The sequence below is a fragment of the Oncorhynchus gorbuscha genome, linkage group LG01, assembly GCF_021184085.1.
Source record: "Oncorhynchus gorbuscha isolate QuinsamMale2020 ecotype Even-year linkage group LG01, OgorEven_v1.0, whole genome shotgun sequence".
In the NCBI taxonomy this organism is placed as follows: Eukaryota; Metazoa; Chordata; class Actinopteri; order Salmoniformes; family Salmonidae; genus Oncorhynchus; species Oncorhynchus gorbuscha.
In genome coordinates, this window is record NC_060173.1 from 117,262,800 (window position 1) to 117,290,346 (window position 27,547).

The following is a 27,547-nucleotide window of genomic DNA, read 5'->3' on the forward strand; positions in this document are numbered from 1 at the left end:
ACCCTCCTCCTCTCCCCCGCCTCCTCTCCTCCTCCTCCTCCTCCCCCCACCCCCTCCTCCTCCTCCTCTCCCCTCCTCCTCCTCTCCCCCTCCTCCTCCTCCTCCTCCTCTCCCCTCCTCCCCCTCCTCCTCCTCTCCCCCTCCTCCTCCTCTCCCCCTCCTCCTCCTCTCCCCCTCCTCCTAATATAATATAATATAATCATAATCATAATCATAATCATAATCATAATAATATATGCCATTTAGCAGACGCTTTTATCCAAAGCGACTTATAGTCATGTGTGCATACATTCTACGTATGGGTGGTCCCGGGGATCGAACCCACTACCCTGGCGTTACAAGCGCCATGCTCTACCAACTGAGCTACAGGACCACCCTCCTCTCCCCCCTCCTCCTCCTCCTCCTCTCCCCCTCCTTCTCCTCCTCCTCTCCCTTCCTCCTCTCCCTCAGCAGCCAATAAACAGCTGCAAATCTCAGTTCTCCTCTCTTTGCTCTCTCCTCTCAGTCTCACATTCAAACTACTGGGGCTAGTCACCATCTTCTCAGTCCCACCTTCCTCTCAGTCTCACCTTCCTCTCAGTCTCACCTTCCTCTCTGTCTCACCTTCCTCTCTCAATCTCACCTTCCTCTCAGTCTCATCTTCCTCTCAGTATCACCTTCCTCTCAGTCTCACCTTCCTCTCAGTCTCACCTTCCTCTCTCAGTCTCACCTTCCTCTCTCAGTCTCACCTTCCTCTCAGTATCACCTTCCTCTCAGTCTCACCTTCCTCTCAGTCTCACCTTCCTCTCTCAGTCTCACCTTCCTCTCTCAGTCTCACCTTTCTCTCAGTCTCAACTTCCTCTCAGTATCACCTTCCTCTCAGTCACAACTTCCTCTCAGTCTCACCTTCCTCTCAGTCTCAACTTCCTCTCAGTATCATCTTCCTCTCAGTCTCACCTTCCTCTCAGTCTTACCTTCCTCTCTCAGTCTCAACTTCCTCTGTCGGTCTCACCTTCCTCTCAGTCTCACCTTCCTCTCAGTTTTACCTTCCTCTCAGTCTCACCTTCCTCTCATTCTCACCTTCCTCTCAGTCTGCTGTAGTATGTTGATCAGAATGGCATTGCATTTTTAATACAATTTAGTCCTTCTCTTTCTTTCAGAACCCTTCGCTGCATTCCCTCCTGACATGACTGGTGAGTTGGCCTTGTTACCTTTGACTACTTCCTGTTTCCTGTGCGAACGTTCGTCTACTTCCTGTATGAATACGTGTTGCTTCCTGCTTGTCGCTCCGACCCAGCTTGCAGTTACGACACTGGTCCATAAACACTAATTTACCTGATTCTATTATGTGATTCGATTCCATTCTAAATCACAGTCTTAAACGAATGACTATGCTGTTCCAAAACTGCATCTGAATCTTGTTTAGGTATAAGGAAAACAGACGAGAAATTGCTTCCAGGTTTTCAGTTTGTCGGGGTATTGAACTTGTTCCCGAGGTTATTATATCGGTGGGAATTGGGACGCTACTGTTACCAACATAATGCATCCCGGCATTATGATCAGAGCATGTGTCCCTGCATGTCTGAGGTCAAGCATCCGTCCCGTTATGTCCCGTTACGATGTTGTCTCTACACATAAACAGGTGAACAGAGTCTTAAGGAAACACCACACGCTAATGTTTTGAATTAGCTTTTATATTTTCAGTGAAATATTTGTTGTTCCATTATATCGGTGTACAAACTCAGTGAAGGTAGTGCCCTCATGTGCATTAGGGTTTTGTATGTACCAGGTGTCCAGGGTCTGTACAGCTGTAGGTACTGGAAGACTAGGGTATGTACAGCTGTAGGTACTGGAAGACTAGGGTATGTACAGCTGTAGGTACTGGAAGAATAGGTTATGTACAGCTGTAGGTACTGGAAGACTAGGGTATGTACAGCTGTCTCTACTGGAAGACTATGGTATGTACAGCTGTAGGTACTGGAAGACTAGGGTATGTACAGCTGTCTCTACTGGAAGACTAGGGTATGTACAGCTGTCTCTACTGGAAGGCTAGGGTATGTACAGCTGTCTCTACTGGAAGACTAGGGTATGTACAGCTGTCTCTACTGGAAGACTAGGGTATGTACAGCTGTCTCTACTGGAAGACTAGGGTATGTACAGCAGTAGGTACTGGAAGACTAGGGTATGTACAGCTGTAGGTACTGGAAGACTAGGGTATGTACAGCTGTAGGTACTGGAAGACTAGGGTATGTACAGCTGTCTCTACTGGAAGGCTAGGGTATGTACAGCTGTCTCTACTGGAAGGCTAGGGTATGTACAGCTGTCTCTACTGGAAGACTAGGGTATGTACAGCTGTAGGTACTGGAAGGCTAGGGTATGTACAGCTGTCTCTACTGGAAGACTAGGGTATGTACATCTGTCTCTACTGGAAGACTAGGGTATGTACAGCAGTAGGTACTGGAAGGCTAGGGTATGTACAGCTGTAGGTACTGGAAGGCTAGGGTATGTACAGCTGTCTCTACTGGAAGACTAGGGTATGTACAGCTGTAGGTACTGGAAGGCTAGGGTATGTACAGCTCTGGGTCCTGGAAGGCTAGGGTATATACAGCTGTAGGTACTGGAAGGCTAGGGTATGCACAGCTGTAGGTACTGGAAGGCTAGGGTATGTACAGCTGTCTCTACTGGAAGGCTAGGGTATGTACAACTGTCTCTACTGGAAGACTAGGGTATGTACAGCTGTAGGTACTGGAAGGCTAGGGTATGTACAGCTGTCTCTACTGGAAGACTAGGGTATGTACAGCTGTAGGTACTGGAAGGCTAGGGTATGTACAGCTGTCTCTACTGGAAGGCTAGGGTATGTACAGCTGTCTCTACTGGAAGACTAGGGTATGTACAGCTGTAGGTACTGGAAGGCTAGGGTATGTACAGCTGTAGGTACTGCAAGGCTAGGGTATGTACAGCTATAGGTACTGTACTGTACTTTGATGTACTGTACAACACTGTACTGTATTCTACTCTATTCTACTGCACTGTGCTGTACTGTACTGTACTCTATTCTACTGAACTGTACTCTACTGTACTGCACTGTACTCTATTCTCCTGCACTGTACTGTACTGTACTCTACTCTATTCTACTGCACTGTGCTGTGCTCTAATGTACTGTACTCTACTGTAATCTACTCTACTGTACTCTACTCTACTGTAATGTGCTCTACTGTACTGTACTGTACTCTACTGTACTGTACTATACTATACTGTACTGTACTGTACTGTACTGTACTGTACTGTACTGTACTCTACTGTACTGTACTCTACTCTACTCTACTCTACTCTACTCTACTCTACTGTATTGCCATCTACTCTACTCTACTCTACTCTACTCTACTCTACTCTACTCTACTCTACTCTACTCTACTCTACTCTACTCTACTGTATTGCCATCTACTGTACTCTACTCTACTCTACTCTACTCTACTCTACTCTACTCTACTCTACTGTATTGACATCTACTGTACTCTACTGTACTCTATTCTACTGTACTGTACTGTACTGTACTGTACTGTACTGTACTGTACTGTACTGTACTCTACTCTACTCTACTCTACTCTACTCTACTCTACTCTACTGTATTGCCATCTACTGTACTGTACTGTACTCCACTCTACTCTACTCTACTCTACACTACTCTACTGTATTTACATCTACTATACTCTATTATACTCTAATCTACTCTACTGTACTCTATTCTACTCTACACTACTCTACTGTATTTACATCTACTGTACTCTATTCTACTCTACTGTACTGTACTCCACTCTAATCTACTGTACTCTACTGTAATCTACTCTACTGTACTCTACTCTACTGTAATCTACTCTACTGTACTCTACTCTACTGTACTCTACTCTACTGTATTTACATCTACTGTAATCTACTGTACTCTATTCTACTCTACTGTACTGTACTCCACTCTACTGTACACTCCTCTGCTGAACTCTAGTCTACTGAGGTAGAGGAGATTAGAGGAGATGAGAGGAGAGGAGGGGAGGGGGGGGAGGGGAGGGGAGAGGAGAGGAGAGGACAGAAGAGGAGGGGAGGGGAGGGGAGAGGATGGTAGAGGAGAGGAGAGGAGGGTAGAGGAGAGGAGAGGTGGGTAGAGGAGGAGAGGAGAGGAGAGGAGGAGGAGAGGAGAGGAGAGGAGAGGAGAGGAGAGGAGAGGAGAGAGGAGAGGAGAGGAGAGGAGAGGGAGGAGAGGAGGGTAGAGTAGAGTAGAGGAGGGTAGAGGAGAGGAGAGTAGAGGAGGGTAGAGGAGAGGAGACGAGGGTAGAAGAGAGGAGAGGAGGGTAGAGGAGAGGAGAGGAGAGGAGGGTAGAGGAGAGGAGAGTAGAGGAGAGTAGAGGAGGGTAGAGGAGAGGAGACGAGGGTAGAAGAGAGGAGAGGAGGGTAGAGGAGAGGAGAGGAGGGTAGAGGAGAGGAGAGAAGGGTAGAGGAGAGGAGGGTAGTGGAGAGGAGGGTAGAGGAGAGGAGAGGAGGGTAGAGGAAAGGAGAGGAGAATAGGGAAGAGGAGAGGAGGGTAGAGGAGAGGAGAGGAGGATAGAGGAGAGGAGAGGAGGGTAGAGGAGCGGAGAGGAGGATAGAGTAGAGGAGAGGTGGGTAGAGGAGAGGAGAGGAGGGTAGAGGAGAGGAGAGGAGGGTAGAGGAGAGGAGAGGAGGATAGAGTAGAGGAGGGTAGAGGAAAGGAGGGGAGAATAGGGTAGAGGAGAGGTGGGTAGAGGAGAGGAGAGGAGGGTAGAGGAGAGGAGAGGAGGGTAGAGGAGTAATAGACAGTAGAGCTAACTATCTCCCTCCTGTTCTGTAATAGACAGTAGAGCTAACTATCTCCCTCCTGCTCTCTCCTAGACAGTAGAGCTAACTATCTCCCTCCTGTTCTGTAATAGACAGTAGAGCTAACTATCTCCCTCCTGCTCTCTCCTACACAGTAGAGCTAACTATCTCCCTCCCGTTCTTTAATAGACTGTAGAGCTAACTATCTCCCTCCTGTTCTGTAATAGACAGTAGAGCTAACTATCTCCCTCCTGTCTTTCTAGTCTTTCAATTAGGCAGACAGCTGAGTTGAGGTCAAATATGGTCCTGGAAAACTGTCTCTCTAAAGGGGCACAATCTTAGATTCAAACAGTGCACTCTCAGACTAGAGCTTTCAAATCAAAGTTAAGATCGATGATAACAACTGAAAAACGTAAAATCATGTATGATCAAATCCGAAATAGCTCAAAGCTATGATCTGTGATACCACCTGAAGTGGTTGTTTTAACTTTGTCGCCAGATTTTCTCTTGTTTGAATTCAGTCCAGTGTATTCAGTATTTGGCAGGTTAAACAATTATATTGAAATGACCAAACAAGCCTTTATTGCAGGCTATATAATGGATTACCTATTCATTAGGCTATATAATGGATTACCTATTCATCAGGCTATATAATGGATTACCTATTCATTAGGCTATATAATGGATTACCTATTCATCAGGCTATATAATGGATTACCTATTCATTAGGCTATATAATGGATTACCTATTCATCAGGCTATATAATGGATTACCTATTCCTCAGGCTATATCATGGATTACCTATTCATCAGGCTATATAATGGATTACCTATTCATCAGGCTATATAATGGATTAACTATTCCTCAGGCTAAATAATGGATTACCTATTCCTCAGGCTAAATAATGGATTACCTATTCCTCAGGCTATATAGTGTATAACCGATTCATTAGGCTATATAATGGATTACCTATTCATTAGGCTATATAATTGATTAACTATTCCTCAGGCTATATAGTGTATAACCTATTCATTAGGCTATATAATGGATTACCTATTCATCAGTCTATATAATTGATTAACTATTCCTCAGGCTATATAGTGTATAACCTATTCATTAGGCTATATAATGGATTACCTATTCATCAGGCTATATAATTGATTAACTATTCCTCAGGCTATATAGTGTATAACCTATTCATTAGGCTATATAATGGATTACCTATTCATCAGGCTATATAATTGATTACCTATTCATCAGGCTATATCATGGATTACCTATTCATTAGGCTATATAATGGATTACCTATTCATCAGGCTATATAATGGATTAACTATTCCTCAGGCTAAATAATGGATTACCTATTCCTCAGGCTAAATAATGGATTACCTATTCCTCAGGCTATATAGTGTATAACCGATTCATTAGGCTATATAATGGATTACCTATTCATTAGGCTATATAATTGATTAACTATTCCTCAGGCTATATAGTGTATAACCTATTCATTAGGCTATATAATGGATTACCTATTCATCAGTCTATATAATTGATTAACTATTCCTCAGGCTATATAGTGTATAACCTATTCATTAGGCTATATAATGGATTACCTATTCATCAGGCTATATAATTGATTAACTATTCCTCAGGCTATATAGTGTATAACCTATTCATTAGGCTATATAATGGATTACCTATTCATCAGGCTATATAATGGATTACCTATTCATCAGGCTATATCATGGATTACCTATTCATTAGGCTATATAATGGATTACCTATTCATTAGGCTATATAATGGATTACCTATTCATCAGGCTATATAATGGATTACCTATTCATCAGGCTATATAATGGATTACCTATTCATCAGGCTATATCATGGATTACCTATTCATTAGGCTATATAATGGATTACCTATTCCTCAGGCTATATAATTGATTAACTATTCCTCAGGCTATATAGTGTATAACCTATTAATTAGGCTATATAATGGATTACCTATTCATTAGGCTATATAATTGATTAACTATTCCTCAGGCTATATAGTGTATAACCTATTCATTAGGCTATATAATGGATTACCTATTCATCACTCTATATAATTGATTAACTATTCCTCAGGCTATATAGTGTATAACCTATTCATTAGGCTATATAATGGATTACCTATTCATCAGGCTATATAATTGATTAACTATTCCTCAGGCTATATAGTGTATAACCTATTCATTAGGCTATATAATGGATTACCTATTCATCAGGCTATATAATGGATTACCTATTCATCAGGCTATATAATGGATTACCTATTCATCAGGCTATATAATGGATTACCTATTCATCAGGCTATATAATGGATTACCTATTCATCAGGCTATATCATGGGTTACCTATTCATCAGGCTATATAATGGATTACCTATTCATCAGGCTATATAATGGATTACCTATTCATCAGGCTATATAATGGATTACCTATTCATCAGGCTATATAATGGATTACCTATTCATCAGGCTATATAATGGATTACCTATTCATCAGGCTATATCATGGGTTACCTATTCATCAGGCTATATAATGGATTACCTATTCCTTAGGCTATATAGTGTATAACCTATTCATTAGGCTATATAATGGATTACCTATTCATTAGTCTATATAATTGATTAACTATTCCTCAGGCTATATAGTGTATAACCTATTCATTAGGCTATATAATGGATTACCTATTCATCAGGCTATATAATTGATTAACTATTCCTCAGGCTATATAGTGTATAACCTATTCATTAGGCTATATAATGGATTACCTATTCATTAGGCTATATAATTGATTAACTATTCCTCAGGCTATATAGTGTATAACCTATTCATTAGGCTATATAATGGATTACCTATTCATTAGTCTATATAATTGATTAACTATTCCTCAGGCTATATAGTGTATAACCTATTCATTAGGCTATATAATGGATTACCTATTCATCAGGCTATATAATTGATTAACTATTCCTCAGGCTATATAGTGTATAACCTATTCATTAGGCTATATAATGGATTACCTATTCATCAGGCTATATAATGGATTACCTATTCATCAGGCTATATCATGGGTTACCTATTCATCAGGCTATATAATGGATTACCTATTCATCAGGCTATATAATTGATTAACTATTCCTCAGGCTATATAGTGTATAACCTATTCATTAGGCTATATAATGGATTACCTATTCATCAGGCTATATAATTGATGAACCATTCCTCAGGCTATATAGTGTATAACCTATTCATTAGGCTATATAATGGATTACCTATTCATTAGGCTATATAATGGATTACCTAATCATTAGGCTATATAATGGATTACCTATTCATCAGGCTAAATAATGGATTACCTATTCATCAGGCTATATAATTGATTAACTATTCCTCAGGTTATGTCATAGTCCCAATATGCCGTATAAAATCTGCCTGCTGCTCTCCACAAAGAACGATCGATAATCTCCAAAATTATAGCTGCATAAACCTGGCTTTGCAATGCATTTTATCAAACAAGGTCCAACCTCAGCAATGGCAGAAGCATGAGCCTCTGCTTGTCTATGTTCAGTACATGTCTGTTTTGTTTGTAAAAGTATTATTTTTTAAATACACAAATAAATCTATATATTGTGCCTTATTAAAAGACAGAAGGGTCTGCACTTTGCTGCATGCCTGCCCTGCCTTCATCTCTGCCTCCCAAGCCAACTCTCTGTGTGTCTCTGCTCTACCACCAGGGGGAGCTCTTCCTGGTGCCAGTGAGCCCACAGTAGACACAGAGGTGTCAGTGCAGCCCATCCCCCCCTTCTGGTATTATGTAATGGCCGGCGTTGGGGCTCTGTTGCTCCTGGCATCATTCACTCTGGTCGTGGTTCTCTGTTGTCACCGCTATCAACTAGCAGCCAAGAAGAACAGCCAGCACTCAGTGTCCTACCAGAGTGCCCACTACCACAGCTCTCACTACGGCCCTGGGCCTAACCACAACCACTACCCCGGGCCTGGGGGGTTATGTCGACCCACTACCCCGACAGAGGGCCTCTGTCTGGGTTGGGGCTGGCAGGACCCTCCGCACCTCCAATGGAGCCCATGCTGTCTATCAGGCTGGAGAAGGAGGATGAGCATTGAGGCTCCCAGTGCTTACTATGTTTGACACAGAGACAGACAGACAGACAGAGAGACAGTACTGTGACTGGGCGGGCTGAACCAGACGGAACACCTTCCCTCAGATATCTATAGACACCCTCAGATGATGTCATGAAGGAACGATCTGGTGCGACTGGCCCTCTGTTTGGGAATCTGCTGTCTCTGAAGGAGAATTTAAATTAAACAACAACAACATTAAGAGCAACAGAAAAAAAAGTGCAGAAAAGGCACCTAAGTTTCCTTCTGTCGCTGATATTGTTGGTTCCTCTTCCTCTTCCTCTGTTGCTGCTTTGTGGCTTTAAGACAGGACGAGGAGGGTTTGCTGTGATGATGTGCTTCCTGTTTCATTGAGCTTGTTTACGTCCAAAACGTCCAGCCAGAACCCTTAGCGGCGGGGCCCCGACTCCCACAAAGGGTTTCTGGGAAAGATGTGATTCGGAATATGAGTCTACATCTCAATTGGCACCCTATTCCGTATATAGTGCACCATGGGCCCTGGTCTAAACTAGTGTGCTGTATAGGGGTAGTTTGCCATTTGGGACGGCCCTTAGTCTTTCAGTTAAACCTTTGATTGAACAGTCCAGAGGAGAGGACACTCTTATAGCGGTGCCAAGATGCTGTAGAGAGGAGAGACGGAAACCGAGACAGAGATTGAGTGGGTGAGAGAGGAGAGGAGAAAAAGAGAGAGAGAGAGCAGAGAGAGAGAGAGGGAGAGAGAGAAAGAGAGAGAGAGGGAGAGAGAGAGAGAGAGAGAGCGAGAGAGACAGAGGGAGAGAGAGAGAGAGCGAGAGAGACAGAGGGAGAGAGAGAGAGAGAGCGAGAGAGAGAGAGAGCAGAGAGAGAGAGAGAGAGAGAGAGAGAGAGAGAGAGAGAGAGAGAGAGAGAGAGAGAGAGAGAGAGAGAGAGAGAGAGAGAGAGAGTGAGAGAGAGAGAGCAGAGGGAGAGAGAGAGAGAGAGAGAGAGAGAGAGAGAGAGAGAGAGAGAGAGAGAGAGAGAGAGGGAGAGGGATCTGCTGCTATTGAAGAAGGAGTCAGGAGAGAGAGAGAGGTATGTCGTTATGACATATCTCTATTTTGTTTGACCTCCCTCCTGACTGTGGAGAGACCTCTGGTCCGTGTTTCAGTTTGTTTGGATGATGGACTTGCTTGTGTCTGTTTAGATATATTATAAACTAATGTTTTATTTCCTTTATGAAGGACTGAAGCGATGGAGACAATCCTGAACTAACTGCATTGGCGCACAAATCAATGGAGACAATATTTGTTTTCTTACTATATGCAACAGTCTTCTGAAGCTACCTTAGACAGCCTATACCCTCTGAGACAACCTATACCCTCTGAGACAGACTATACCCTCTGAGACAACCTATACCCTCTGAGACAGACTATACCCTCTGAGACAACCTATACCCTCTGAGACAGACTATACCCTCTGAGACAACCTATACCCTGTGAGACAGACTATACCCTCTGAGACAACCTATACCCTGTGAGACAGACTATACCCTCTGAGACAACCTATACCCTGTGAGACAACTTAAAACCCTGTGAGACAACCTATACCCTCTGAGACAACCTATACCCTCTGAGACAACTTAAAACCCTGTGAGACAACCTATACCCTCTGAGACAGTCAGACCCTGTGAGACAGCATATACTCTCTGAGACAACCTATACCCTCTGAGACAACCTATACCCTCTGAGACAACCTATACCCTCTGAGACAGACTATACCCTCTGAGACAGACCCTGTGAGACAACCTATACCCTCTGAGACAACCTATACCATCTGAGACAACCTATACCCTCTGAGACAGACTATACCCTCTGAGACAACCTATATCCTCTGTGACAACCTATACCCTCTGAGACAACCTATACCCTCTGAGACAACCTATACCCTCTGAGACAACCTATACCCTGTGAGACAGACTATACCCTCTGAGACAACCTATACCCTGTGAGACAGACTATACCCTCTGAGACAACCTATACCCTGTGAGACAGACTATACCCTCTGAGACAACCTATACCCTGTGAGACAACTTAAAACCCTGTGAGACAACCTATACCCTCTGAGACAGTCAGACCCTGTGAGACAGCATATACTCTCTGAGACAACCTATACCCTCTGAGACAACCTATACCCTCTGAGACAACCTATACCCTCTGAGACAGACTATACCCTCTGAGACAGTCAGACCATGTGAGACAACCTATACCCTTTGAGACAACCTATACCCTCTGAGACAGACTATACCCTCTGAGACAATCAGACCCTCTGAGACAACCTATACCATTTGAGACAACCTATACCCTCTGAGACAACCTATACCCTCTGAGACAGACTATACCATCTGAGACAACTTATACCCTCTGAGACAACCTATACCCTCTGAGACAACCTATACCCTGTGAGACAGACTATACCCTCTGAGACAACCTATACCCTGTGAGACAGACTATACCCTCTGAGACAACCTATAACCTGTGAGACAGACTATACCCTCTGAGACAACCTATACCCTGTGAGACAACTTAAAACCCTGTGAGACAACCTATACCCTCTGAGACAGTCAGACCCTGTGAGACAGCATATACTCTCTGAGACAACCTATACCCTCTGAGACAACCTATACCCTCTGAGACAACCTATACCCTCTGAGACAGACTATACCCTCTGAGACAGTCAGACCATGTGAGACAACCTATACCCTTTGAGACAACCTATACCCTCTGAGACAGACTATACCCTCTGAGACAGTCAGACCCTCTGAGACAACCTATACCCTCTGAGACAACCTATACCATCTGAGACAACCTATACCCTCTGAGACAACCTATAACCTCTGAGACAGACTATACCCTCTGAGACAACCTATACCCTCTGTGACAACTTATACCCTCTGAGACAACCTATACCCTCTGAGACAACCTATACCCTCTGAGACAACCTGTACCCTCTGAGACAACCTATACCCTCTGAGACAACCTATACCCTGTGAGACAGACTATACCCTCTGAGACAACCTATACCCTGTGAGACAGACTATACCCTCTGAGACAACCTATACCCTTTGAGACAACCTATACCCTCTGAGACAGACTATACCCTCTGAGACAGTCAGACCCTCTGAGACAACCTATACCCTCTGAGACAACCTATACCATCTGAGACAACTTATACCCTCTGAGACAACCTATACCCTCTGAGACAGACTATACCCTCTGAGACAACCTATACCCTCTGTGACAACTTATACCCTCTGAGACAACCTATACCCTGTGAGACAGACTATACCCTCTGAGACAACCTATACCCTGTGAGACAACTTAAAACCCTGTGAGACAACCTATACCCTCTGAGACAGTCAGACCCTGTGAGACAGCATATACTCTCTGAGACAACCTATACCCTCTGAGACAACCTATACCCTCTGAGACAACCTATACCCTCTGAGACAGACTATACCCTCTGAGACAGTCAGACCCTGTGAGACAACCTATACCCTCTGAGACAACCTATACCATCTGAGACAACCTATACCCTCTGAGACAACCTATACCCTCTGAGCCAGACTATACCCTCTGAGACAACCTATACCCTCTGTGACAACTTATACCCTCTGAGACAACCTATACCCTCTGAGACAACCTATACCCTGTGAGACAACTTAAAACCCTGTGAGACAACCTATACCCTCTGAGACAGTCAGACCCTGTGAGACAGCATATACTCTCTGAGGCAACCTATACCCTCTGAGACAACCTATACCCTCTGAGACAACATATACCCTCTGAGACAGACTATACCCTCTGAGACAGTCAGACCCTGTGAGACAACCTATACCCTTTGAGACAACGTATACCCTCTGAGACAGACTATACCCTCTGAGACAGTCAGACCCTCTGAGACAACCTATACCCTCTGAGACAACCTATACCATCTGAGACAACCTATACCCTCTGAGACAACCTATACCCTCTGAGACAGACTATACCCTCTGAGACAACCTATACCCTTTGTGACAACCTATACCCTCTGAGACAACCTATACCCTCTAAGACAACCTATACCCTCTGAGACAACCTATACCCTCTGAGACAACCTATACCCTCTGAGACAACCTATACCCTCTGAGACAGACTATACCCTCTGAGACAACCTATACCCTTTGTGACAACCTATACCCTCTGAGACAACCTATACCCTCTAAGACAACCTATACCCTCTGAGACAACCTATACCCTTTGAGACAACGTATACCCTCTGAGACAGACTATACCCTCTGAGACAGTCAGACCCTCTGAGACAACCTATACCCTCTGAGACAACCTATACCATCTGAGACAACCTATACCCTCTGAGACAACCTATACCCTCTGAGACAGACTATACCCTCTGAGACAACCTATACCCTTTGTGACAACCTATACCCTCTGAGACAACCTATACCCTCTGAGACAACCTATACCCTCTGAGACAACCTATACCCTCTGAGACAACCTATACCCTCTGAGACAACCTATACCCTGCGAGACAGACTATACCCTCTGAGACAACCTATACCCTGTGAGACAGACTATACTCTCTGCGACAACCTATACCCTGTGAGACAGACTATACCCTCTGAAACAACCTATACCCTGTGAGACAACTTAAAACCCTGTGAGACAACCTATACCCTCTGAGACAGTCAGACCCTGTGAGACAGCATATACTCTCTGAGACAACCTATACCCTCTAAGACAACCTATACCCTCTGAGACAACCTATACCCTCTGAGACAGACTATACCCTCTGAGACAGTCAGACCCTGTGAGACAACCTATACCCTCTGAGACAACCTATACCATCTGAGACAACCTATACCCTCTGAGACAACCTATACCCTCTGAGCCAGACTATACCCTCTGAGACAACCTATACCCTCTGTGACAACTTATACCCTCTGAGACAACCTATACCCTCTGAGACAACCTATACCCTCTGAGACAACCTATACCCTGTGAGACAGACTATACCCTCTGAGACAACCTATACCCTGTGAGACAGACTATACCCTCTGAGACAACCTATACTCTGTGAGACAGACTATACCCTCTGAGACAACCTATACCCTGTGAGACAACTTAAAACCCTGTGAGACAACCTATACCCTCTGAGACAGTCAGACCCTGTGAGACAGCATATACTCTCTGAGGCAACCTATACCCTCTGAGACAACCTATACCCTCTGAGACAACCTATACCCTCTGAGACAGTCAGACCCTCTGAGACAACCTATACCCTCTGAGACAACCTATACCCTCTGAGACAGACTATACCCTCTGAGACAGACCCTGTGAGACAACCTATACCCTCTGAGACAGTCAGACCCTGTGAGACAACCTATACCCTTTGAGACAACTTATACCCTCTGAGACAGACTATACCCTCTGAGACAGTCAGACCCTCTGAGACAACCTATACCCTCTGAGACAACCTATACCATCTGAGACAACCTATACCCTCTGAGACAACCTATACCCTCTGAGACAGACTATACCCTCTGAGACAACCTATACCCTTTGTGACAACCTATACCCTCTGAGACAACCTATACCCTCTGAGACAACCTATACCCTCTGAGACAACCTATACCCTCTGAGACAACCTATACCCTCTGAGACAACCTATACCCTGCGAGACAGACTGTACCCTCTGAGACAACCTATACCCTGTGAGACAGACTATACTCTCTGAGACAACCTATACCCTGTGAGACAGACTATACCCTCTGAGACAACCTATACCCTGTGAGACAGACTATACCCTCTGAAACAACCTATACCCTGTGAGACAACTTAAAACCCTGTGAGACAACCTATACCCTCTGAGACAGTCAGACCCTCTGAGACAACCTATACCCTCTGAGACAACCTATACCCTCTGAGACAACCTATACACTGTGAGACAACCTAAACCTGGGAGGGAACAGGCCTCATCAGAGTAACAGATGAACCTATTTTACTATGACATGGTCCTCACACTACTCTTTAACATTACTGTTTTACATTTGTTCATGTGTTTTTGTCATTTGATGCGTTGTTCTCAGCAGACAAAGCTGGTCAAATGATGTCCTTTCCACCAGCTTGGCCCACTGGGTTGATATTTTACTAATTGAAAACATACAGTACCACACATCAACACATCTTCTAATGAAACCTGTGACTAATGATTTACAGTACCAGTCAGAAGTGTGGACACACCAACTCATTCCAGGGTTCTTCTACATTGTAGAATAATAGTGAAGACATCAAAACTATGAAATAACACAGATGGAATCATGTGGTAACCAAACAATCTAAATCTAAATAATTGTATGTTTGAGAAAGTAGCCACCCTTTGCATTGATGACAGCTTTTCACACTCTTGGCATTCTCTCAACCAGCTTCATGAGGTAGTCACCTGGAATGCATTTCAATTAACAGGTGTGCCTTGTTAAAAGTTCATTTGTGGAATGTCCTTCCTTTTTAATGCATTTGAGCCAATCAGTTGTGTTGTGACAAGGTATGTGTGGTATACAGAACATTTCAAGAACTTTGAAAGTTTCTTCAAGTGCAGATGCAAAAACCATCAAGCGCTATGAGGAAACTGGCTCTCATGAGGACCACCACAGGAAAGGATGACCCAGAGTTACCTCTGCTGCGGAGGATAAGTTTATTAGAGTTACTAGCCTCAGATTGAAGCCAAAATAAATGCTTCACAGAGTTCAAGTAACAGACACATCTCAACATCAACTGTTCAGAAGAGTCTGCATGAATCAGGCTTTCATTGTCGAATTGCTGCAAAGAAACCACTACTAAAGGACACCAATAAGAAGAAGAGACTTGCTTGGGCCAAGAAACACAAGCAAAGGACATTAGACCGGTGGAAATCTGTCCTTTGGATTGATGAGTCCAAATTATAGATGTTTTTTCTCCAACAGAAATCAGGGTCAAACAGGGAGAGATTGGGTTTGTTTGGCTTAAATCTGATTCTCTCCAAATAATATTCTGTATACAAGAATGTAGAAAGAGATGGAAAGAGAGATGGAGAGATCAAAGATAACCTTTTTTCTAACGAATGAAGATGGATGTTATTTCTCTGGAAGGAGGAAAAGGATTATGTTTCAAACACAGACACATGAAAGCTCTGGGCAGATGAACGGACTGGCAGGGTGGGAGAGAGACCATCTGACCCAGCTCTGGGCAGACAGACAGACTGGCAGGGTGGGAGAGAGACCATCTGACCCAGCTCTGGGCAGACAGACAGACTGGCAGGGTGGGAGAGAGACCATCTGACCCAGCTCTGGGCAGACAGACAGACTGGCAGGGTGGGAGAGAGACGGTCTGACCCAGCTCTGGGCAGACAGACAGACTGGCAGGGTGGGAGAGAGAGAGAGACGGTCTGACCCAGCTCTGGGCAGACAGACAGACTGGCAGGGTGGGAGAGAGACGGTCTGACCCAGCTCTGGGCAGACAGACAGACTGGCAGGGTGGGAGAGAGACCGTCTGACCCAGCTCTGGGCAGACAGACAGACTGGCAGGGTGGGAGAGAGACCATCTGACCCAGCTCTGGGCAGACAGACAGACTGGCGGGGAGGGAGAGAGAGAGAGACGGTCTGACCCAGCTCTGGGCAGACAGACGGACTGGCGGAGAGGGAGAGAGAGAGAGACGGTCTGACCCAGCTCTGGGCAGATAGACAGACTGGCGGGGAGGGAGAGAGAGAGACGGTCTGACCCAGCCCAGCAGACCTAGTGTAAGGGACGTTCAGCACTCTCGATCTGTAGACTAATTGGACAACGATTGATCCCCATGGCGTGGTATTCACAGAATGGATAGCTAGCTAGATGGACATCTTGGATTCCATACTAATGGTTGACTGCTTTTTACTCTGTAACAGTTGTCGGGTCCTGTCTCATGTGTTGTCGGGTCCTGTCTCATGTCCCACTCTGTAACAGAACCGTGTTGTCGGGTCCTGTCTCATGTCCCACTCTGTAACAGAACCGTATTGTCGGGTCCTGTCTCATGTCCCACTCTGTAACAGAACCGTGTTGTCGGGTCCTGTCTCATGTCCCACTCTGTAACAGAACCGTGTTGTCGGGTCCTGTCTCATGTCCCACTCTGTAACAGAACCGTGTTGTCGGGTCCTGTCTCATGTCCCACTCTGTAACAGAACCGTGTTGTCGGGTCCTGTCTCATGTCCCACTCTGTAACAGAACCGTGTTGTCGGGTCCTGTCTCATGTCCCACTCTGTAACAGAACCGTGTTGTCGGGTCCTGTCTCATGTCCCATTCTGTAACAGAACCGTGTTGTCGGGTCCTGTCTCATGTCCCACTCTGTAACAGAACCGTGTTGTCGGGTCCCACTCTGTAACAGAACCATATTGTCGGGTCCTGTCTCATGTCCCACTCTGTAACAGAACCGTGTTGTCAGGTCTGTAACAGAACCGTGTTGTCAGGTCTGTAACAGAACCGTGTTGTCGGGTCCTGTCTCATGTCCCACTCTGTAACAGAACCATATTGTCGGGTCCTGTCTCATGTCCCACTCTGTAACAGAACCATATTGTCGGGTCCTGTCTCATGTCCCACTCTGTAACAGAACCGTGTTGTCGGGTCCTGTCTCATGTCCCACTCTGTAACAGAACCATATTGTCGGGTCCTGTCTCATGTAAAGTACAGTACATTCTGTATTTATAATTATAATTAATTATTTATCACACATCCCTTTGAGGAGAATATTTAGTTACATATTGTAGATTTTGTGCTTGTGCTGTACAGCTGTTTGATTTGTCCCAGCCAGCTCTCCGTACCAGCCTCCTCCTGTAGTTGATATATCCACACAGCTCAAAGCTTGCTGCCCTCGCAGTTCTAATCCATTACATTATTTAATTTATTAAATTATTTAATTTATCGACGTGCGTTTTATTTATGAACTGCCACTGAAGCAGTTTGTTTATTTTTTTTCGCTAACTTTTCGAAAATTTTGAAGAGAAAGAAATTGGCATGTTGTCACAGGGCTTTTTGAAATCAGCCACGGCTGCCTGCTTCCCTTCCTACTCTGAGATGAGATTTGTTTAAAGTAGTTTAATATTTATAATTAGTTAATGGACCTAATCATATTTATTAAGTCTACGGTAAGCATTTATTTTAGAGTCGCTTTGGGTTCGCCTCCCAAACGGCCCCCTATTCCCTATGTAGTACACTACATGGCCCCCTATTCCCTATATATAGTGCACTACATTCCCCCTATTCCCTACATAGTGCACTACATGGCCCCCTATTCCCTATTTGGTGCACTACAAGGCCCGCTATTCCCTATGTAGTGCACTACATGCCCTCCTATTCCCTATATAGTGCACTACATGCCCCCCTATTCCCTATATAGTGCACTACATTAGTAGCCCTACATGCACTACATGCCCCTTCCTCACAGTCATATCATTGGGATGCCCCCCCCCCTCAAGGTAATGTCATTGGGATGCCCCCTCCTCACAGTCATATCATTGGGATGCCCCCTCCCTCACAGTCATATCATTGGGATGCCCTCCTCCTCACAGTCATATCATTGGGATGCCCCCTCCTCACAGTCATGTCATTGGGATGCCCCCCCTCAAGGTAATGTCATTGGGATGCCCCCTCCTCACAGTCATATCCACAGTCCTCACAGTCATATCATTGGGATGCCCCCTCCTCACAGTCATATCATTGGGATGCCCCCTCCTCACAGTCATATCATTGGGATATCCCCCTCCTCACAGTCATATCATTGGGATGCCCCTCCTCACAGTCATATTATTGGGATGCCCCCCCCTCACAGTCATATCCCCCCCCTCACAGTCATATCATTGGGATGCCCCCTCCTCACAGTCATATCATTGGGATGTCCCCCCCTCAAGGTAATGTCATTGGGATGCCCCCTCCTCACAGTCATATCATTGGGATGCCCCCTCCTCACAGTCATATCATTGGGATGCCCCCCCTCACAGTCATATCATTGGGATGCCCCCTCCTCACAGTCATATCATTGGGATGCCCCCCCCTCACAGTCATATCATTGGGATGCCCCCTCCTCACAGTCATATCATTGGGATGCCCCCCCTCACAGTCCCCTCCTCACAGATCATATCATTGGGATGCCCCCTCCTCACAGTCATATCATTGGGATGTCCCCCCCCTCAAGGTAATGTCATTGGGATGCCCCCTCCTCACAGTCATATCATTGGGATGCCCCCCCCTCATTGGGATGCCCCCTCCTCACAGTCATATCATTGGGATGCCCCCCCCTCACAGTCATATCATTGGGATGCCCCTCCTCACAGTCATATCATTGGGATGCCCCTCCTCACCCCCCTCACAGTCATATCATTGGGATGCCCCTCCTCACAGTCATATCATTGGGATGCCCCCTCCTCACAGTCATATCATTGGGATGGGATGTGCCCCCTCCTCACAGTCATATCATTGGGATGTCCCCCCTCAAGGTAATGTCATTGGGATGCCCCCTCCTCACAGTCAGTATCATTGGGATGCCCCCTCCTCACAGTCATATCATTGGGATGCCCCCTCACAGGTAATGTCATTGGGATGCCCCCCCTCAAGGTAATGTCATTGGGATGCCACCCCCCTCAAGGTAATGTCATTGGGATGCCCCCCCCCTCAAGGTAATGTCATTGGGATGCCCCCCTCAAGGTAATGTCATTGGGATGCCCCCTCCTCACAGTCATATTATTGAGCTAATGCACTGAGCGGGGTCCTTGGGCCCAAGGAACAGACCATATGGTGCCTGAGTAAAATTAGCTCATTCTTCTACCACTAAGCAGGGAAGTAGACAAGGGAGTTTTGGGTGCTGTAAAGACCCATACCTGACTGGTGTTGAAGGTACTGTAAAGACCCATACCAGACTGGTGTTGAAGGTACTGTAAAGACCCAATACCAGACTGGTGTTGAAGGTACTGTAAAGACCAATACCAGACTGGTGTTGAAGGGTAAGGGAAGGTTCTATAAAGACCCACACCAGACTGGTGTTGAAGGTATTGTAAAGACCCATACCAGACTGGTGTTGAAGGGTAAGGGAAGGTTCTATAAAGACCCACACCAGACTGGTGTTGAAGGTACTGTAAGGACCCATACCAGACTGGTGTTGAAGGTACTATAAAGACCCATACCAGACTGGTGTTGAAGGTACTGTAAAGACCCATACCAGACTGGTGTTGAAGGTACTATAAAGACCCATACCAGACTGGTGTTGAAGGGTAAAGGAAGGTTCTATAAAGACCCATACCAGGCTGGTGTTGAAGGGTACAGGAAGGTTCTATAAAGACCCATACCAGACTGGTGTTGAAGGTACTATAAAGACCCATGCCAGACTGGTGTTGAAGGGTACAGGAAGGTTCTGTAAGGACCCACCCCAGACTGGTGTTGAAGGGTACAGGAAGGTTCTGTAAGGACCCACCCCAGACTGGTGTTGAAGGGTACAGGAAGGTTCTGTAAGGACCCACCCCAGACTGGTGTTGAAGGGTACAGGAAGGTTATGTAAGGACCCACCCCAGACTGGTGTTGAAGGGTACAGGAAGGTTCTGTAAGGTTCTGTAAGGACCCACCCCAGACTGGTGTTGAAGGGTACAGGAAGGTTCTGTAAGGTTCTGTAAGGACCCACCCCAGACTGGTGTTGAAGGGTACAGGAAGGTTCTGTTAAAAGCATGTAATGATACAGATTCTTCACGATGTGCTCCCCTGTAAATTCATTTTCTCTTCTGTTTTTGTTCTCACTGTTCTTAAATACTGTTTGAAACAATGAATCATAAATAAAAACATTTTTTTTGTAAATGATGTCAAATATTCAAAAACCCAACTAATAGAAAGAGTATTTAGGTGAATCTGCTACTTTTGGATGTCAGAGGCCTCTGTCCTCTGTCGCGTGTCTCTTTTCTTAACTTCGGGCTGATGACGGAGCCTGATTGAGTTTGTCACTCACCTGTGTGCACTTTGCTGAGTCCTCCTTGTGAATGTGAGGATGTCGACTTGACCATGATTGTCCTTTTTATCTGTTAACTACGTTACCCATCATCCCTAACAGGTGTTTACTACGTTACCCATCATCCCTAACAGGGGTTTACTACGTTACCCATCATCCCTAACAGGTGTTTACTACGTTACCCATCATCCCTAACAGGTGTTTACTACGTTTCCCATCATCCCTAACAGGTGTTTACTACGTTACCCATCATCCCTAACAGGTGTTTACTACGTTACCCATCATCCCTAACAGGTGTTTACTACGTTACCCATCATCCCTAACAGGTGTTAACTACATTACCCATCATCCCTAACAGGTGTTTACTACGTTACCCATCATCCCTAACAGGGGTTTACTACGTTACCCATCATCCCTAACAGGTGTTTACTACGTTACCCATCATCCCTAACAGGTGTTTACTACGTTACCCATCATCCCTAACAGGGTTTACTACGTTACCCATCATCCCTAACAGGTGTTTACTACGTTACCCATCATCCCTAACAGGTGTTTACTACGTTACCCATCATCCCTAACAGGTGTTTACTACGTTACCCATCATCCCTAACAGGTGTTTACTACGTTACCCATCATCCCTAACAGGTGTTTACTACGTTACCCATCATCCCTAACAGGTGTTTACTACGTTACCCATCATCCCTAACAGGTGTTTACTACATTACCCATCATCCCTAACAGGTGTTTACTACGTTACCCATCATCCCTAACAGGTGTTTACTACGTTACCCATCATCCCTAACAGGTGTTTACTACGTTACCCATCATCCCTAACAGGTGTTTACTACGTTACCCATCATCCCTAACAGGTGTTTACTACGTTACCCATCATCCCTAACAGGTGTTTACTACGTTACCCATCATCCCTAACAGGTGTTTACTACGTTACCCATCATCCCTAACAGGTGTTTACTACGTTACCCATCATCCCTAACAGGTGTTTACTACGTTACCCATCATCCCTAACAGGTGTTTACTACGTTACCCATCATCCCTAACAGGTGTTTACTACGTTACCCATCATCCCTAACAGGTGTTTACTACGTTTCCCATCATCCCTAACAGGTGTTTACTACGTTACCCATCATCCCTAACAGGTGTTTACTACATTACCCATCATCCCTAACAGGTGTTTACTACGTTACCCATGCGTTGCACCACAGCCTGTTTCAAAACATATAAGGAATATTTTAGCCTGTTGAATTTCACGGTCTTGGAAATATTATATTGTGCTATTGGGATGTGCTAATAAAGAGATATTTTTTATACAACATATGTTTGTGTTTCTCTTAAAGCATTATCTCTCTCTCTCTCTTTTAGTTAAGTGAGAAAATATTTGAAGGTTTCATGTTGATTTACCACGTATTGTATTGGAAGCTGTGTCCTAACCCTGTGTGAATGAATGGTCACATCATAGTACACAAATGTGTTGCAAGATCCCCTTTTGTTTCTCATCCTGTAGATGTTGAAGTGTAAAACCATTGTGTTTGTTTTTTTCACCAGCGCTAGTTCTCATAGAAACGTTATGAGTTATTGTATGTTTTACAGAGCGGAGGCCTATTGACTCTGGAAATAAACCACTTTACAACGGCAGAGAACGAATGAATGGAGGTAGGATACTCCATCCCTATCTCTATGTCTCTCTGTCTCTATGTCTCTCTGTCTGAATTCTCTCTCTCTCTCTTATATTCTCTATTCTCTCTCTAAAGAGATCTTTTTATACTCTCTATGTTTGTGTCTCTCTTCTCTATCTCTCTCTCTCTGTCTCTAGTTCTGAAAATATTTGTTTCTGTTGATCTGTCTCTCTGTCTCTCTCTGTCCTAACCCTCTCTGAATCTGTCTCATTATCTACACAAATGTGTTCTCTCTCTCTGTTTCTCATCCTGTTGATCTCTATGTAAAACTCTCTGTCTCTCTTTCTCTCTCTCTAGTTCTCTAGAAACTGTTCTGAGTTCTTGTCTCTTTTCTGTCGGAGGCTCTCTCTCTATGTCTCTATGTCTCTCTGTCTCTCTGTCTCTCTCTGTCTCTCTCTCTGTCTCTCTCTCTCTCTCTCTCTCTCTGTCTCTCTCTCCCTCTGTCTCTGTCTCTCTCTCTGTCTCTCTCTCCCTCTGTCTCTGTCTCTCTGTCTATCTGTCTCTCTCTCTCTCTGTCTCTCTCTCTCTGTCTATGTCTCTGTCTCTCTCTCTCTGTCTCTCTGACTCTCTGTCTATCTGTCTCTCTGTCTCCTACTCTCTCTCTCTCTCTCTCTCTCTCTCTCTCTCTCTCTCTCTCTCTCTCTCTCTCTCTCTCTCTCTCTCTCTCTCTCTCTCTCTCTCTCTCTCTCTCTCTCTCTCTCTCTCTCTCTCTCTCTTTCTCTCTGTCTCTCTTTCTCTCTGTCTATCTCCCTCTCTCTTTCTCTCTGTCTCTCTCTCTCTCTCTCTCTCTGTATATCTTCCTCTCTCTCTCTTTCTCTGTCTCTCTCCCTCTCCCCTCTCCCTGTCTCTCTCTGTCTCTGCCCTATACACAACAATGTTTCCTCTCCATCAGTAAAGAACAGACTAGGTTTACACTTTGTGTGTGTTTGTGTCTGCAAATATGTGTGTGTATGTGTGTTTGCGCCTGCAAATGTGTGTGTGTATGTGTTTGTGTCTGTCTATATAAACCACACCCTAGAGGTAATTACAAATAGGTTTGTTAATGTGTCTACATTCACTGCTTTAATTAGCTACAGCCATCCAACCAAGAGACAATGCACTGCCATCCAACCAAATTAACACTCTGCATCCCAAATGGCACGTTATTCCATATGGGCCCCAGAGAAAACACACTGTTATCCAACCAGAGACAACACACTGTTATCCAACCAGAGACAACACACTGTTATCCAACCAGAGACAACACACTGTTATCCAATCAGAGACAACACACTGTTATCCAACCAGAGACAACACACTGTTATCCAACCAGAGACTGTTATCCAACCAGAGACTGTTATCCAACCAGAGACAACACACTGTTATCCAACCAGAGACTGTTATCCAACCAGAGACTGTTATCCAACCAGAGACAACACACTGTTATCCAACCAGAGACTGTTATCCAACCAGAGAGAACACACTGTTATCCATCCAGAGACTGTTATCCAACCAGAGACAACACACTGTTATCCAACCAGAGACTGTTATACAACCAGAGACTGTTGTCCAACCAGAGACAACACACTGTTATCCATCCAGAGACTGTTATCCAACCAGAGACAACACACTGTTATCCAACCAGAGACTGTTATACAACCAGAGACTGTTGTCCAACCAGAGACAACACACTGTTATCCAACCAGAGAACATTATCCAACCAGAGACAACACACTGTTATCCATCCAGAGACTGTTATCCAATCAGAGACAACACACTGTTATCCAACCAGAGACTGTTATCCAATAAGAGACAACACACTGTTATCCAATCAGAGACAACACACTGTTATCCAATCAGAGACTGTTATCCAATCAGAGACAACACACTGTTATCCAACCAGAGACTGTTATCCAATCAGAGACAACACACTGTTATCCAACCAGAGACTGTTATCCAACCAGAGACAACACACTGTTATCCAATCAGAGACAACACACTGTTATCCACAGACTGCTATCCAATCAGAGACAACACACTGTTATCCAATCAGAGACAACAAACTGTTATCCACAGACTGCTATCCAACCAGAGACAACACACTGTTATCCAACCAGAGACAACACACTGTTATCCAACCAGAGAGAATACACTGTTATCCAATCAGAGACTGTTGTCCATCGAGAGACAACACACTGTTATCCAATCAGAGACTGTTGTCCATCGAGAGACAACACACTGTTATCCAATCAGAGACTGTTGTCCATCGAGAGACAACACACTGTTATCCAACCAGAGACTGTTATCCAATCAGAGACAACACACTGTTATCCATCGAGAGACAACACACTGTTATCCAATCAGAGACAACACACTGTTATCCAACCAGAGACAACACACTGTTATCCAACCAGAGACATTACACTGTTATCCATCCAGAGACAACACACTGTTATCCAATCAGAGACAACACACTGTTATCCAACCAGAGACAACACACTGTTATCAACCAGAGAATGTTATCCAATCAGAGACAACACACTGTTATCCAACCAGAGACAACACACTGTTATCCAACCAGAGACATTACACTGTTATCCATCCAGAGACAACACACTGTTATCCAATCAGAGACAACACACTGTTATCCATCCAGAGAATGTTATCCAATCAGAGACAACACACTGTTATCAACCAGAGAATGTTATCCAATCAGAGACAACACACTGTTATCCAATCAGAGACAACACACTGTTATCAACCAGAGAATGTTATCCAATCAGAGACAACACACTGTTATCCAATCAGAGACAACACACTGTTATCCATCCAGAGAAGGTTATCCAACCAGAGACAACACACTGTTATCCAATCAGAGACAACACACTGTTATCCAATCAGAGACAACACACTGTTATCCATCCAGAGAATGTTATCCAATCAGAGACAACACACTGTTATCAACCAGAGAATGTTATCCAATCAGAGACATTACACTGTTATCCATCCAGAGACTGTTATCCAACCAGAGACAACACACTGTTATCCAACCAGAGACTGTTATCCAATTAGAGACAACACACTGTTATCCAACCAGAGACAACACACTGTTATCCAACCAGAGACAACACACTGTTATCCAACCAGAGACAACACACTGTTATCCAACCAGAGACTGTTATCCAACCAGACAACACACTGTTATCCAACCAGAGACTGTTATCCAACAAGAGACTGTTATCCAACCAGACAACACACTGTTATCCAACCAGAGACTGTTATCCATCCAGAGACTGTTATCCAATCAGAGACAACACACTGTTATCCAACCAGAGACTGTTATCCATCCAGAGACTGTTATCCAACCAGACAACACACTGTTATCCAACCAGACAACACACTGTTATCCAATCAGAGACAACACACTGTTATCAAATCAGAGACAACACACTGTTATCCAACCAGAGACAACACACTATTATCCAATCAGAGACAACACACTGTTAACCAATCAGAGACAACACACTGTTATCCAACCAGAGACTGTTATCCAACCAGAGACAACACACTGTTATCCAACCAGAGACAACGCACTGTTATCCAATCAGAGACAACACACTTTTATCCATCCAGAGACTGTTTTCCAATCAGAGACAACACACTGTTATCCAATCAGAGACTGTTATCCAACCAGAGACTGTTATCCAATCAGAGACTGTTATCCAACCAGAGACAGTTATCCAACCAGAGACAACACACTGTTATCCAATCAGAGACTGTTATCCAACCAGAGACTGTTATCCAATCAGAGACTGTTATCCAACCAGAGACTGTTATCCAACCAGAGACAACACACTGTTATCCAATCAGAGACAACACACTGTTATCCAATCAGAGACTGTTATCCAATCAGAGACTGTTATCCAACCAGAGACTGTTATCCAATTAGAGACAACACACTGTTATCCAATTAGAGACAACACACTGTTATCCAACCAGAGACAACACACTGTTATCCAATTAGAGACAACACACTGTTATCCAATCAGAGACCAGACACTGTTATCCAATATAGTATGTAGGTAACTGACCAGTATATAACTACATTATACTGACCTGTCCTGTAGCTCAGTTGGTAGAGCATGGCGCTTGTAACGCCAGGGTAGTGGGTTCGATCCCCGGGACCACCCATACGTAGAATGTATGCACACATGACTGTAAGTCGCTTTGGATAAAAGCGTCTGCTAAATAGCATATATTATTATTATTATTATTATATTATAACTACATTATACTGACCTGTCCAGTATATAACTACATTATACTGACCTGTCCAGTATATAACTACATTATACTGACCTGTCCAGTATATAACTACATTATACTGACCTGTCCAGTATATAACTACATTATACTGACCTGTCCAGTATATAACTACATTATACTGACCTGTCCTTTATATAACTACATTATACAGACCTGTCCAGTATATAACTACATTATACTGACCTGTCCAGTATATAACTACATTATACTGACCTGTCCAGTATATAGGTAACTGACAAGTCCAGTATATAGGTAACTGACCTGTCCTTTATATAGGTAACTGACCTGTCCAATATATAGGTAACTGACCTGTCCTTTATATAGGTAACTGACCTGTCCTTTATATAGGTAACTGACCTGTCCTTTATATAGGTAACTGACCTGTCCTTTATATAGGTAACTGACCTGTCCTTTATATAGGTAACTGACCTGTCCAATATATAGGTAACTGACCTGTCCAGTATATAGGTCATAGGTTTTAACTGACCTGTCCAGTTATATAGGTAACTGACCTGTCCTTTATATAGGTAACTAACCTGTCCTTTATATAGGTAA

At 44.3% G+C, this 27,547-nt stretch overlaps 1 protein-coding gene and 1 long non-coding RNA gene across 3 annotated transcripts in view; both read left to right on the plus strand.

The window, feature by feature from the left end:
- The window catches only part of LOC124033516 (neuropilin-2-like), a 279,974-nt gene that overhangs the window by 249,241 nt on the left and 3,186 nt on the right, over positions 1-27,547 (plus strand). Inside the window, exons 16-17 of one of the 2 annotated variants that reach the window (XM_046345568.1) lie at positions 1,140-1,172; positions 8,588-9,712. In XM_046345568.1, coding sequence (XP_046201524.1) covers positions 1,140-1,172; positions 8,588-9,000 — 446 coding nt within the window. In that variant the 3' untranslated portion in view covers positions 9,001-9,712. Of the gene's footprint in view, positions 1-1,139; positions 1,173-8,587; positions 9,713-22,601; positions 22,665-27,547 lie in introns of those variants that run through there. The other variant, XM_046345650.1, reaches the window with a different exon arrangement.
- LOC124033626 lies at positions 19,624-20,845 on the plus strand. The gene is made up of 2 exons (XR_006838424.1): positions 19,624-20,362; positions 20,398-20,845. It is a non-coding gene; the product is annotated as an uncharacterized LOC124033626 (long non-coding RNA).